Source organism: Falco cherrug, chromosome 3 (genome assembly GCF_023634085.1).
Source record: "Falco cherrug isolate bFalChe1 chromosome 3, bFalChe1.pri, whole genome shotgun sequence".
NCBI classification, from domain to species: domain Eukaryota; kingdom Metazoa; phylum Chordata; class Aves; order Falconiformes; family Falconidae; genus Falco; species Falco cherrug.
Window position 1 is genome coordinate 40553436 of NC_073699.1, and position 14523 is coordinate 40567958.

The following is a 14523-nucleotide window of genomic DNA, read 5'->3' on the forward strand; positions in this document are numbered from 1 at the left end:
TTTGAGTATTCACAGTAACTTACGTGAATTTACAGAATAGTAAGAAAAAGTGGTCTCTTCTTGTCCTGAAGTCAGACAACATAATTTGTGTTAAAGTTATACAGAACTATGTTTATAAACGTTAATTTAGACTCCAGACAGAAAAATTGGCACAAAAGTTGTGGCTGTTCATATGGAGCCAGGAAAGATCTACTTTCTTTCGAAATTTCTGCACTGTGGCTTTCGTACTTACCTTGACTTCTGTATTTCTGCCTCCCACACAGCAGTCCTGTGTGTGAGCTGATCCAATACAATGTGTGCGGCTCATGGAGCTCATCAGTTAAGTAAGCATCCTGCCTCCATTCTGCAAAGCACTTGAGAACATTCTTCAGAGCTCTGCTTTATTTGTGCACAGATATCTTGCAGATGTTTAATTTAAAGCTCATGTGTAGCCCCAGTGAAGTAAATGGGATTACTAAAGTACTTAAAGTAATTCCCTGCTGAATCAGGCTTTTAAGGGTAAGAATAAATGTGCCTAATTTTTATTCATGCATCAGATATCTATAGACTAATAGTTTAAACTCAGCAGTTTTGTATCTGGTTAATATTAAACCTCTGGAGTTTAATATCTTTACCTGCTGCATCTACCACCCCTGCACGAGGTACCTTTTAAAATACAACCCTGCAGCACAGGTTTTGCGTACATACCGTGTCATCAGGCACTCATATTTTCCATACATACAGTGTCATCAGACCTAGTGCTGTGGTAACTTACACAGCAACAAAGCTACTCAAGGTAAACTTTTTCTATTCAGCCAATATACAATAAAAATAGCACTATTTTGTAAATTACAGATAAACTGCACCTGGACCTTGTATTTTCTGAACCTTACATGTATCAAAGACTTCAGAAAAGAACGCTAGTAAGGCAGATTAAAAAAAAAAAAAGTGGAAGCAATTACATTTATTTTGGGCAAAACAGGTAAACTCATTCATCTACCTGTAACTGCTTACTTCCTGCATTTATGGAGTTTTAGAATAATTTTTAACTTGATACTGGGCAGAAGTGTCCAAGGAAACAAAATCTGTGGATCTATGTTAACACATACATTCTACAGACTGCATATGATGATTAGCTACACCCTCACCAGAAGCAAACACAAAGTGGCATGAACTAAATTGAGGCTTATCAATGCAAAAATCTGTCAGGAAAAAAAATGTATCTACAACCTCATCAGCAATGAGACACTTGTGACTTCTTACTTCATCAAGACCTGGCTGAGTGATGCTAAGAGTTCTCTGCAAAGCACTTCTATCCTCACATCTATCAAAATCTATCCCCTACTGAAAATATAATGAGAAGGCTGGCAGTGATGAATTCATCTTGCCATCAAGCATCTACTTCATTTAAATTGATTTTTTCATTTAAATGAATACACCGGGAAATATAAGCCGCATGCAAAATTACCATTCATATTAGTGTCATTTGCAGGGCACTAAAAAAAGACCTACTGACACGCTTGTGATAAAGGAAGAAAATTTATATGATTCCTTCCTAAAATTTTCATTGTTCACCTCTGGCCTATCCAATCTTGTTGATTCATCTGATCTGATATTAAAACCTGTAAAAATTAAATCAAGGGGGCAAAACAAAGGACTAACAGGCAGATACTTATTTCATTAATGCAATGGTACAACACTGTATAATGTACAGATGTAAGAACTGAAGGCATCCCCAATTAGTTATAGATATGGGATGTCATAGCAGGCATCAGATCAACAACTTTAGGGAGAGAGATAAATTAAGTAACAGTACTGTAACACATATACATCCGTAGTGCAGTTACACAGGTCATTACAACAGCAGATCCAGTTATTCAGTAGTACAATTATTCAGGTGGAAACACCAGCAAATCTAGTAATTCACCAATATTGAGTAAAATGCAATATCTGGGCAGGCAAGGACTTGCACAACCGTGGTTCCAGCCAGATGATCAGGCTGGAACAGCTGCTTCTTCAGGGGAGCGGCTCAGACCCACGGAGGGGCTGTGTGGAATCCCACACTCCCTCATCAGGCCCACCTCTTCCATTGCTGACTCACAGAAGCACATGCCACCCCACTTCTGCTCCCCTCTGTGCCGGTCCTGTCCCTGGCGTGCATGGGGCACAGAAGTATCGTGCAAGACAATATGAGCCTTATACCCCTGCTGTGCACGGAGCACCCCTGTAACACCATGTAAGGCAATACTAGCCCCACAACAGATAAAATCAGTGCTCAGCAGCTGCAGTTCAACCATGGCAACTCATGTGCTTCATAAATTTTCATAGAACAACATGGGATTATAAACAGGGGACCTCAATTACTAGTTTAATTTTATACCAGTATCCGCTACAGGCATGCTGACTTCAACAGGTAGTTCCCCACACCCGTATAAAGCCATTTTGCTCTTCTGAAATTCTGTTAAAACATGACAGGGCTTTATCTTGTGTCAGAGGGAAAAAAAAACAAACAAACAAACAGAAAAAAAAGTAAGACTGATAAGGTGAAAAAAGTAAACTCCTTGAAGCATGCATGCCATCACGACTATTGTTTCCAGTCTTTTTCTTGACTAGGAAATGCAAGATATGTAGGGCATGAAACCTGATAAGCTGAGGAAATAGAGGATACTGAACCTCATCTTCTTCAGCAATCCCACCTTCTCAGACTTCTCCTCCATTCTTGCTAATGGCCTTCCACAAAAGCTTACATTGCAGCGAAGGTCTCAGTCCTTAACTTCGGAACACTATACAGCCTTATCCAAAGATAATGTGACAGACCATGTCTGTGCTACAGAAAAACCATGCTTGCCTGGTTTTCTATACTCCAAAACTAAGGAACAAAATTCTCAGAGCACAAAGGGGCACTGAAACTTCCCCATCTTCTCACGGACAAGGCACATGTCTTTGATCTCATTTTTTTCCTCTTTGTATGCGTATGTCCAAACATGTGCATAGAGTCTTCTATCTGTGCATATTCAAGCAGAACTAGAAATCCCAAACTCCCTTACCGGAACAGAAACAAGGCTTTATAGCACACACTTCCTCTGATGAGACAGGAGACCACAGGGGCACGTATTAGCTATGGTGCTCAACTCTCTCCTGAAGAGAACAGAGATAATACAGCACTGCACGGTGCAAGCGTGGCATAAAAATCTACACAGAACAGTGTCCTGTGAAGCACAAAGCTTGAAAATTTATCCAAGCTAAGCGGGTATGTTTAATATGTGAAATACTTTAATTTCATTTAGGTTTAAGTCAAAACTGCTTGTAACTGGGATGAATTTGGCAAAGATCTCTGAAGCTTAACTGTTTCAGCTTCTGATGGTTTATGTCCAAATCTTTCACTTGCGATTATGTTTCTGCTTTTAGTCACTGCTGCTAACACAGCCATTGCTATTTCCCCACTTTTCCAAATCATCCGTGTCCAGATAGCACCACTCCCCATGAATAATAAGTACGATTCATGCTTTTCACAAAATCACCACTGAAGAGGAACATTTTCATTCAGATTTTCTCCCAGGGTCTATAACCGCAAAAGAACAAAACCCGAAGAAGCGGGATGACAGCAGCTTTCAATCCCTTCTCCACTATTCTCTCTGCTGGTTCTGCACTTGTGCTCCTCCTGTCGTTTGCCCTTATGTTTTTATCTGATTATCAAATATCTGGCAAAGGAGCACTTGGCAGGATTTAGAGCCATTCAGTCACCCAACGGCCATGGGGCTGAAGGCATAATGAAAGATTCCACACTCAGCTCCCAGCAGGGCTGTCCTTGAAAGGCCTTGGTACCGCTGGCGCCCCGCGCTCCTGCTGGCGTGCTTGGAACTGCCGGTTCGCCCCTTCGGGAAGGTGGGCTCCGTACCTCCTTTGGAAAAGGGGCAAAGCACAACTCGGCTGCGCTCTGCAGCAACAGCGTCAGCCTCAAACTAATCTTAAGGTTCAGAGAAAGCAAGGATAAGAACAAGAAGGCTGGGAATCGCGGGTACCGCTTGTAAGCGCTCCCTTTTTGCCTACTTGTTGCACATGCTAGCAGGTGCAGCCGCAGCCCGCCCGGCAGCACACCGGCCACGCCGGGCCGGGCCGGGCCGGTCAGGAGGCGCAGCCGGAGCACGGAGCCGCCGGCACCACCGGCACCACCGCCCCCCGAGCCCCGCACGCCCCAGCCTTGTCTCGCCCCGAGACACGCGCGTCCCCAGCACGGGGGGGCACCTTTCCCCGGGAGAGGGGGGCACACGGAGGGGCCCCCCGGCCCAGCCACGGCCGGCGGAGCAGCCGCCTCCCCCGCGGCAGCGGGCGCGGCCCCCGGCCAGCCCCAGGGGCGCGCACCTGCCCCGCGGCGGCGGCGGCGGCCGGGGGCGGCGCCGGGCGGGGGGCGGGCGGGCAGGGAGGAGCGGGGGGCGGGCGCCACTCGCCGCCGCGGGGCTGCGGCTGGGCTGGGCGCGGGCGGGCGGCCGGCGGAGCGCTCGCAGTCGCGGGGAGCGCCGGGGCGGTCGGCGGGCGGGCAGGGGAAGGCAGGGCAGGCAGGGCAGGGAAGGAGGGCAGCAGGCGGCGGCGGCGCCGCGCTCGCCCCGCTGCCCTGGATGACGGGCGGCCGGTTCGACTTCGACGATGGCGGCACCTACTGCGGTGGCTGGGAGGACGGGAAAGCCCACGGGCACGGCATCTGCACCGGCCCCAAGGGGCAGGGCGAGTACGCCGGCTCCTGGTCGCACGGCTTCGAGGTGGCGGGCGGCTACACCTGGCCCAGCGGCAACACCTACCTGGGCTACTGGGCGCAGGGCAAGCGCCACGGGCTGGGCGTGGAGACGAAGGGCAGGTGGATGTACCGCGGCGAGTGGTCCCACGGCTTCAAGGGGCGCTACGGGGTGCGGCAGAGCCTCAGCACGCCGGCCCGCTACGAGGGCACCTGGAGCAACGGGCTGCAGGACGGATACGGCGTCGAGACCTACGGGGACGGAGGTGGGCGCCGGCGGGGGGCGCCCCGCACGCGGCAGCGGTGGCGGGGCGGGGGGGGGGGGGCGCGCGCCTGCGTGGGCGCGCGCGGCGCGGGCAGGGCCCCTCCCCCCACCCCCGCGGCCAACCGCCGCCCTCACACCGGTCCCGGGCGCGGCGGCCGTTTGTCCGGCACCGCCCGGCGGCCCCTCGGCGCGGCGGGGCCTCTCCTCTGCCCGCGCCGTGGCCGCTCCCGGCGGGAAGCGCGTTCCTCAGCCGCCGGCACCGCCGCCCCGGAGGCCCCGCTGGCGGCCGGGCAGCGCCACAGGTGCCCGCGCTCGCCCCGCCCCGCTCCGTGAGGAGCCGCCTGGCCTCGGCCGAGCGGGAGCGGCTGCGGCCGGGGCGCGGGCTGTGCTGCCGGGCGCGTCGCTTTCTCCCGGCCAGCTGGTAGAAAGCCGCATTACGGCTGCCTGCAGGCGGCTTTCCTTTCTCTCCGCCGAGGCGGCTGCCGGGCTCCCCGCCCGCGGTGACGGTGGCCGGGCCCGGCAGCGCCTGCTGGGGGAGGAGAGGAGCGGAGGGGGCGCGGGCCGCCTCGCGCCCTGTGCACCGCTTTGGCGGCGAAATGGCAACAGCTTAACAGCCGCGCCCGCCCGGTGCCCGGTCACTTTGCCGTGCCAGGGGTGTATTGACACGTTTGGCACGCCCAGCTTGTAAACAGGGCGCTGGAGGTAAGAAAGCGGGTATGCAACTTGCGTGAAATCAAGGAAACCGGGGTCTGCCCTCATGTAATAACTCACGTTTTATAAAAAGAACGTAGGGTTTTAAACACAGTGCACTTAAGTACAAGCTGCGTTGTGAAATTACACAGGCCTGCCTCTTGAACCCTTCCCCGGGAAAAAGCAAATGTTCCTAGGGCTGAGCTCCCGGAAGGCACGTGGTGAGGTCTGGGCGGCCTGCCCTTCTGGTGAAGTTAGGAGCCGTCAAGAAGTCAGGGTTCAGTAAGGTCACCCAGGACTGGAGCTTATCTGAATGGTCACTTACAGTTATTGCACCGCTGTCATTTCATGCTCTGTGCGATAAATGAGCCTGATACTTTCATTCATCCTTTGCTGCTTTAATGTCATTGGCATAAGTGAAAGTGCCACCTGCAACTTCTGCAGAGTTGCTCTTCAACTTGGTTTGTTCCATTGTAACAGGAAAAGCTGCTCTTGGTTTTAGGGCTGGAGAGTTTTTGGGTTGTTACAGAAATGCTGCTCGCTTCAGCTTTGAGCAGCATGCTTAAGGTAATGTGCGAGAAACAGAATTTACCAAAATCAGAGGCAGTGTTCACATGATCTGACTAAAGGACTAACCCATATGCTGTTGCTGGTTTCCTCAAGGAATTTTGGTAAGAGAATCGTGGTCAAACTTTCAGGATCGTGCCAGAGAATAGATATTTTGTATTAAGCGTTAGAAGACACGTTTACAGTTGGAGTCCTTTTTCTCCTTTCTGAAATACAAAATGTAGCAAGTAGGGTAAGATTAATTTCCTTCAGAAAATGAAATGTACTGTGGCTTTTGTATCTTTAATCCCCTTGTTTATACATATTTGTAGCTGTCTGAAAATTGTTTCCTGGTGTGGAAACTTCTTATGCTCAGTCAGCCAAGATATGTGTTTGGAGATTTTAAAAAAGCACAACAAAGTATGAAGGAGATCAGAATTTTAGTTTCATTTTCACCACACAATAGGCTTCTCAATTTTCATGTTTGTTCTGGCTAGTAATTTAGAAGCCGAAGAATAGCTGAATTTGCGGTAGCCACCCCCCCCCCCCCCCCCCCCCCCGCCTTCTAGAAAAGTAAATTGCCATTCCAGTAAATCTTCTAGTAGTGGTTTTCTCAAACTACAGCTCCTTTTCTCTTTTCCTTTAGCCTTCTTGTGGAATTTTTAAAATCTCAATATGATATTGATAATTGGAGGTAAATTCTGTAAATTTTTAGACTGAGATTCCACAGGAAATCCTTCATCCAAAACAGCATGTGAAGTGTGCAGTTTATACCATGAGAGTTTTAGTCCTGTTAACTGAAATCTGTTACCATGGCCCCAGTCTTTTATGTGTTGCAGTTCATATGAACAGAGGGTGTGAAGTCCCATTGATTTTAATGAAAGTACTCATGAATGAAGCAAAGTAGTGCATCATAGATGTTTGCAGATGCGTTTTTGTTTTTATGCTCTGGAAACAATAGCAGTATTTGTACACCAGAAGAATTCTGAAATGTTTTTACAAGGAAACCACGTTTGTATATGTGTCTTTGACATACTGTGAAATATTTGCAGGAAAGCTCTTCCTGTATTATGACCTGAGAATACCAGCATAGGGAAATAATGGTTGAGACTATGAATTGCCAATTTGTTTTCAAACTCACTAAAATCCAGGTCTCTCTGCTGTTATTTTTTTCTTTTTTCTTTTTTTTCTTTCTTTTCCCAATGTGTTGGTTTAAATTGCATCAGAGGTATTAGGAGATATAGTTGAAGGAGGGAAAAAGAACAAGAGCATTGACAGTGTTCCTCAGTATTTCTGCACACAGCACTTTGCACGACATAAGTAATGTATGTCATGCTGTGTTTCAATGCTTAAAATTGTCACTCAGTCAAATCTCTGAGGAAAACACTGTGAATTATAAACCATGATCCTCCTTTCATTGCATGTGTTTATGCTGGGCCTTAAAGTGGCGTGTCAGATTGTTCCCTATGGTAATATGGACTTTTATGTGTCTTTTAAACTCCCTAGATTTTGTCGAATCTGTGTGAATCTGCAAGCCTATCAGAGCATTTTTTATGGAGAGACTATGGCCTGATTTGAAACTTCAGTATGTGTGAATTAGCAGTTCATGGTCCTGCCAACAATAGCAATAACAGGCATCTTGTTATAAGGTTGTGCATTGCTGTTCCACAGAGGCCAGCAGCTTATCTAACATTTGAGTCTGAAAAGCATGCGAAAATCTTGATGTAACTGAATTTGTGAAACCATGGAAGATGTAAGTAAAGGATAAGAGCAGGCTGAGTAGTTAAATAACTCCTTGGCCTCACAGTTTTTCCACACAGCGTAGTTTTAAATTTTAGCCACAAGTAGGCAACGACATTTATGACTGTAAGATATACCGAGGGTTTTTTGGGGAGGCGTGGCACAATGGCACAACTCTTAAGGAGACAGGTTATGAAATTGTACCTTACAGCAACTTTCCAAGAAAAACAAAAGGAAGAAATATACTTTCTAATAGTTCTCAGGCTCAAAATAAGAAGACCTTTCCCAGGGAACAATAAAATACTAGATGGATGGTCAGTAGAAGTCATGGCTGAATGTTTCTTCAGTTACAGAGGATACCAAGCCTAGCTTTTGGAAAATTAATACCAAACGATGTTATTGGTTTATGGTCAAATACAGTTTTAAATAGCTTGGTCATCACAATGATAAATAAAATTTTAACAGTTGAGCCTTACAGGAACTACTTTTACTGTCAACTGTAGTATAAGGTGTGCTTGTTGATCTATCATTAATATTTATATCTATGTCTAGAAATAGGAAAATATTGCATACGTTTGTATCTTGATAGATGGAAGGAGCTTTTTTATCATGTCTTATGTCATATGATGTAGTATTTAATTATATTGCAATATTAACACACCTTATCTTGCTCATTTAAAGTTTTCTAAAATTTATTTTATTGAAGAAGATGATACAGTTAGAGACTGATATCATCAGTTAAATTAGTGTAAAAATCTCTTGTATCTGTCTTCTGGACACAGCCCTCTGTATGTATTAAAATACTTTTCTTTTAAAATGTAACTTGAAAAATCAAGGAAAATGAGTCAGCTTTCTAGCACTAGTATCCCTTAATGGATTTGTAATGATAGAAGAGATAGTTATTACCTGCAAGACTGCACAAAATTCCGGCTAAATATCATTGGTAATTTTGAAGGACCAGTTCAGTATGAATATTCCATTTCCTCCTTGACTGTTTTCTCTTTAGAAGAAGCTGGTATTGATTTTATTTCCCTTTAGAAAGAAAAATTAGACAAGTAAATAGCAGCACATCAATTGTCCTTGTTTTAATGCCCTTATGGGCAACAGTGACCACTTCTACTTCTTTCTACAGAATGGTGAACAATACAAGTCCTAAATGAATTAAGTGTTTTTGAACTTCCCATGTTTATTAAAAAAACCAAAATATCAGTAAGAAAAAAGACTGACCTTTTGTATCTTTGTAAAATTCCATACTGAAATAAGTTGCTTCTACTTCGAATCTGACACTCAAACAGCAATATCAAGAGCCATGATTATGAGTTACTGCTCTAATGTAATATTGTGGTATAGTCAAAATTAGAATTAGATTTATTATTTCTAAATGAAATTAACTGGTGCAGAATGTTAGACAGATTGTTGTATATAGCAGTGAGTATACGTAGCCAGATTATTAGCTCCAGCATATCATTGTGATACTGAGGGGATCCCAGATACAACTATGGAAAAAATGTAGTCATTTATACTCATAAAATATTAATATAGTTCTGGGAAATGTCTGTTTAATAAGGAAAAAAAATAGTGTGGGTGTATTTTTGCAGTATTTACAGAATACGTCATGCAAGTGCTTTGTGCTCATGTTTCTATTTGTTCTTCTCCATATGTTGCATTTTTTAAAATAATCATGTTTCTAGATTCAGCACCCTTACAACCAGTGCAGCAGTAGGTATCCAGGATACAGAGAGTGAGAAAGAAACTAAGAAAGTTGTTTGTTTGTGTCAGCAGCCATCTGTTAAAACAAAAACCTTCCACTTGGTAGAATTTTCTACCAACACAAAATAGTTATGTTGTGGAACCTATCTAGTATTATATAATAAAGAAAGCAGACTTGGCAAATTTAATTGCATTTTAATATTGAAATATAACTTAGTAGAAGAGGTAATACAGTAAAGCAGTAATTGGTAGATAATTGACACGTACATGACCAAAATAGTATGCTTATACAAAGGAAATTGAATCTCAAAGCAAATGGAGCTTGGTGCTACATCTAAAACTGCAGGTATTTCACAAATATTTTCACAAAAATTTAGTCAATCACTGAATTTGACATTTGATATTTAGTTCCCTGAAGATCAGTTTTCAATAGATACTCCAATTGAAGCCGATTAAAATCAAAGAAAGATATTTTAAAGATTGCTTATTCATTCCCCTGTAAGAATACTCAGGCTCAAAATAGCTTTTTTTTTAAAAAAAAAAAAAAAAAAAAAAGCAGTACTAGGTGGGCGACAGACTTCATTCTGAGGAGCTTAAAGCAGTCTAATGGGAATTAGATGAAATTATCTTAGAAAGCAAATTACCTTGTATTTGCCAGTTGTGGGGTTTCTGGCACCTTCCTCTGGAACCTCTGGTACAAATGCCTTTCAGAGAACAGACACTGGAGTATATATCTTGTCAAAATGAAAATGCCTTTTGAGAATACAATGAACAAATTTTCTGCAGTAGTAATCTGATAATGCTGGGTTTTGGCTCAGATGCAGCTTTGCATGGATATCCATGACTTCTCATATCAAATACCATGTTGCTCTTCCTTATATTGCTGTTTAAAAAAACCTACAAAAGTAGTTATGATTGCAACAATGAAATGTGTTTATGATAGAATGGCGTGCAATGTTCTACTTATTACTACCATGTCTTCTGTGCTGCAGAACAAATGAAAGGCAAAAAAATTGCTAAAAGACTCATGTTTCTGGCCATTTTGTCACAACATAATGCAGAATGTAGTGCCATGTTTATATGATACTGGGGATACCAAAAAGTATTGATATCAAGAGTTCTTAAGAGAGTGAGATATGCCAAGGTTTTGTTCTTCCATTCAAGTACATGCACAAACTTTAAAATATTTAATTTTACAATAGAGGTTTATAACAGTGAATCCAAAGGCCCATCAGAGCACAAAACAATTCAGTGCATTCTCAAATATGTCCTGACAAACAGAGGTCTGTATTCACCTTTAACCCAGGACAACAGGACATCTACTACTTTGACTTGTTCTGTCTGTGAGCAGCTGGAGCAAGAGCCATGAGTGTCCTGCTTCCTTCCTTCCCTTCACCCATCTTCCCCCACAGCTGACTGCATATAATGTGGCTCTGCTTTTGCTAACCACCACCCCATCTGGCCATCTTAAAAAAAGTTGAGGGAGTCCTGCTTTAGAATTCTGGTTTTAGATTTTGTCCCTGGACAGATCCATTCAAAAAATGCTTATGGCTACTGTGTCTTAGTTGCCAAAAGAAGTTACTTCAGCTGGGAAAGTGAAGGATTTGTTAAGCGGAAAAATAATTTCTAAGAAAAACAAGTAACAAAATTAGTTTATCTACCATGCCATGTGTTGTGATTTTTCTGCATTTCTTCTTACCAAAAACAGAGCTGACAACTTGGTATTGTCTGTAGCATACTGGATGTAGAGTGCTAGGTCTTCGACTGCTTTCTAAATTTAATTTCTCCTTATTTATTTAAAAGGTACATACCAGGGGCAATGGACAGGAGGGATGCGACATGGATATGGTGTACGTCAGAGTGTACCCTATGGCATGGCAACAGTGATCCGTTCACCTCTGCGAACATCCCTAGCTTCACTTCGAAGTGAGCAGAGCAATGGCACTGTTCTGCATGACATCACTTCAGACAGCCCGGCTGGAACAAGAGGAGGTTTTGTGCTCAATTTTCACAGTGATCCAGAAGCCATGGGCATTAAGAAAAAAGGAGGCTTATTCAGAAGAGGATCCCTTCTTGGTAGTATAAAACTTAGAAAATCTGAATCTAGGTCATCGATATCTAGCAAACGGAGCTCTGTTAGGAGTGATGCTGCTATGAGCAGAATTAGTTCTAGTGATGCCAACTCTACAATTAGTTTTGGAGACGGTGACTGTGATTATTACCCAATGGAAGACCATGTTGATGCCACCACTACAGAAGCCTATATGGGTGAATGGAAGAATGACAAGCGCAGTGGTTTTGGTATTAGTGAGCGCTCAAATGGTATGAAATATGAAGGAGAATGGCTAAATAACAGGAGGCATGGATATGGATGTACCATGTTTCCAGATGGCACCAAAGAAGAGGGAAAATATAAAAATAATGTTTTGGTCCGTGGGATAAGGAAGCAACTTATACCAATACGAAACACAAAAACTAGAGAAAAGGTGGATAGAGCAATAGAGGGTGCACAAAGAGCAGCTGCCATGGCAAGAACCAAAGTGGAAATTGCAAGTTCAAGGTATGTTATCACAAAATATATTTGTTCATCACTGAATTTTCAGAAAGAAAAATGTGTTACATTATGTGAGCTCTTATTGTTGACAAAAGACTCAATAGTGCAAGGATGTAAATGTTGTCTTCAGCAAGTACTTGCTTACCTTTCTGTTTCACATGTGTAACTCCGTTGACTTTAGTGGCATTATACATAGGAAACTTAGAACTTCAGCTCATTTGAGTAAAGGTCTTTGAAAATGTTCCATAAGTTACTGTGAAGGTAAATTTCCATTCTCCTGCATTTCTGCTTTTACTGAAGAGCTGCTGTATTATGACTTTAAACCTGTTTGGAAAATAAAACTAGTGAGGAAACATTGAGAATTAAATTTTCACCTCACATCCCCCAAATAATATCTTCCCATAAACATGCCCCAGTTATGCATATTGTGTTGATGATTTTTTGGGTAGCATCTGAGACTCACTGAAGTTGCCCATTTGACATTGAGCATCTTAAAATGTATCAGTTTATCTGAGAGACTGTGGTATGAACAGTGTAAGAATAATGGTCGAGGCTCTTGTGCTTAGAGGCTGTTCAGTTGGTTGCCAGGGCACTATCTGCCGAAAGAGTTCTGTATGAGGACTCTTGCTCTGGAGCATGCTTCTCCTGCAATCTGAATTCATCTGTATCTTATGTATCTTCTTCCCACATCACAGCCAAGTGTTTGAGATGGGGGGAGTGTATGGGTATTAGTGGGGAAAAAACATTGTTTTCACTTTGAACTCCTAACCAACAACCAAGCAAAGTTGTCTGAGATGGAATTGTTGCAAATTAAATCAGTATAGACAATTTTAATAGGTTTTATTATTAAGTCTGTGAGCTCTTTAAAAAGCTATTTAATTTTCAATGCCGTCCAGTAAGTTTCTGTGGCAGTTTGTTGTTGGTTTTAATTTGTTTCCTCAGACAGGCTTTTCTTGAAACGTGCTGTGGACCAAAAAAAGAGCCCAGAAACGTGCATGAAAGAAAATCTTCATGCTATTTTAGAAAGAGGATGTCACATTACACTTAGAGCTGAACAACTGATTCCTGATTTAGTGTGGTCGCTAGTGTGTGGTCAGTGACTATCCTTTTTTCTGACAGTCAAAAAGAACACAGAAAAGACTGAAAACTTCACAAGTGGGAAGGCTTGAATGCATGAATGGCTTATAGAGAAAAGTAGTTGAGACACAAACATGAAAAATTTAGCACAGTGTTAAAGAACCTTCCTGAGCACTGGTCACCTAAGTAACTAGAGAATAGTGTATACTCGGTTACTTTAATGAATATATGTAAGGTGTTTGTTATATGACAGTATACCGTATTAGCAAAGCAGATCAGTAATAACTAACTTCAAGAATTACTGGATCCCTTTCATGTTCTTTCAGAACATATTAAGCCCTAGTTCTGAAAAACTTGAGGTGATGGGATGTGTGGACAGCAGGAGTCACCACTTTGAGTCCATATAAAGGTATTAAAAAGCTGTAGTCTGAAACCCATTAGGTTACAAGGCACAGTGTATGCACTTCCTCTTTAACATGGGCTATGTCTCTGAAGTGTTTTGTTTGCTGTTCTTTCCCTTCAATTTTAGGTGAAGGACAGAGTTCAAACTGCTTTTGCAACAGTCCAAGAAAACAATGTTTATTTCTTGAAAAGATGTTTTTGAAAGTGCAGTAACAGAAGGCATCAGTTGTAGTGCAGCTGTGACCAGTTTCATGACTACCAGTATGAACAGCAAGATTACAGATTTAGGTTTCCTCTCTTTTAGTAGCCTTTGCACATAGTGTCAAAAGCAAAGAAACCTGACACCTAGTCAGGCAACATCAGGCATAAAGATTACATTAACTTTGCTTGATAGTGCATGTTGGACTCACACAGAAAGTATGATGTGACCCTTCCCATCTCTCGAGTTTTCATAATTGCCTTTAGTATCAACCAGTGGGAGTAAGGCCATGGCATTATGTGAACTAAGAGACTGTCATACCGGCAGAGTCAGTCATGCTGACTGTCTAAAAGACAGATCATCTGGAAGACATTCTAGAAGAGCATCGAGGAAGAAACTTCCACTTTGAACAGTTGCTAAATTCTAGGATGACTGGACTGGTACGGTTTCAGGATGAAAGAACTTGCTTCTGTTGCACTGAAACTTGAGGACCAGTATTGGTTCGTGACTGCTTTTTTACCAAACTGATACATGAATAGTATATTAATCCTTCAAACAGTAGCCGTGTCTTAGATGAATGTGAGGATAGTGCTCTTGTCTGTTTCCTAATGATCATTGCTACACCAAAAAAA

At 43.2% G+C, this 14523-nt stretch overlaps 1 protein-coding gene across 4 annotated transcripts in view; it reads left to right on the forward strand.

The window, feature by feature from the left end:
- Window positions 1-4493: 4493 nt before the first annotated feature.
- JPH1 (junctophilin 1) overlaps window positions 4494-14523 on the forward strand; it is an 84234-nt gene continuing 74204 nt past the window's right edge. For all 4 annotated transcript variants that reach the window (XM_055705837.1, XM_055705840.1, XM_055705838.1 and 1 more), the window contains exons 1-2: window positions 4494-4974; window positions 11463-12219. In XM_055705837.1, coding sequence (XP_055561812.1) covers window positions 4596-4974; window positions 11463-12219 — 1136 coding nt within the window. In that variant the 5' untranslated portion in view covers window positions 4494-4595. The remainder of the gene's footprint in view (window positions 4975-11462; window positions 12220-14523) is intronic.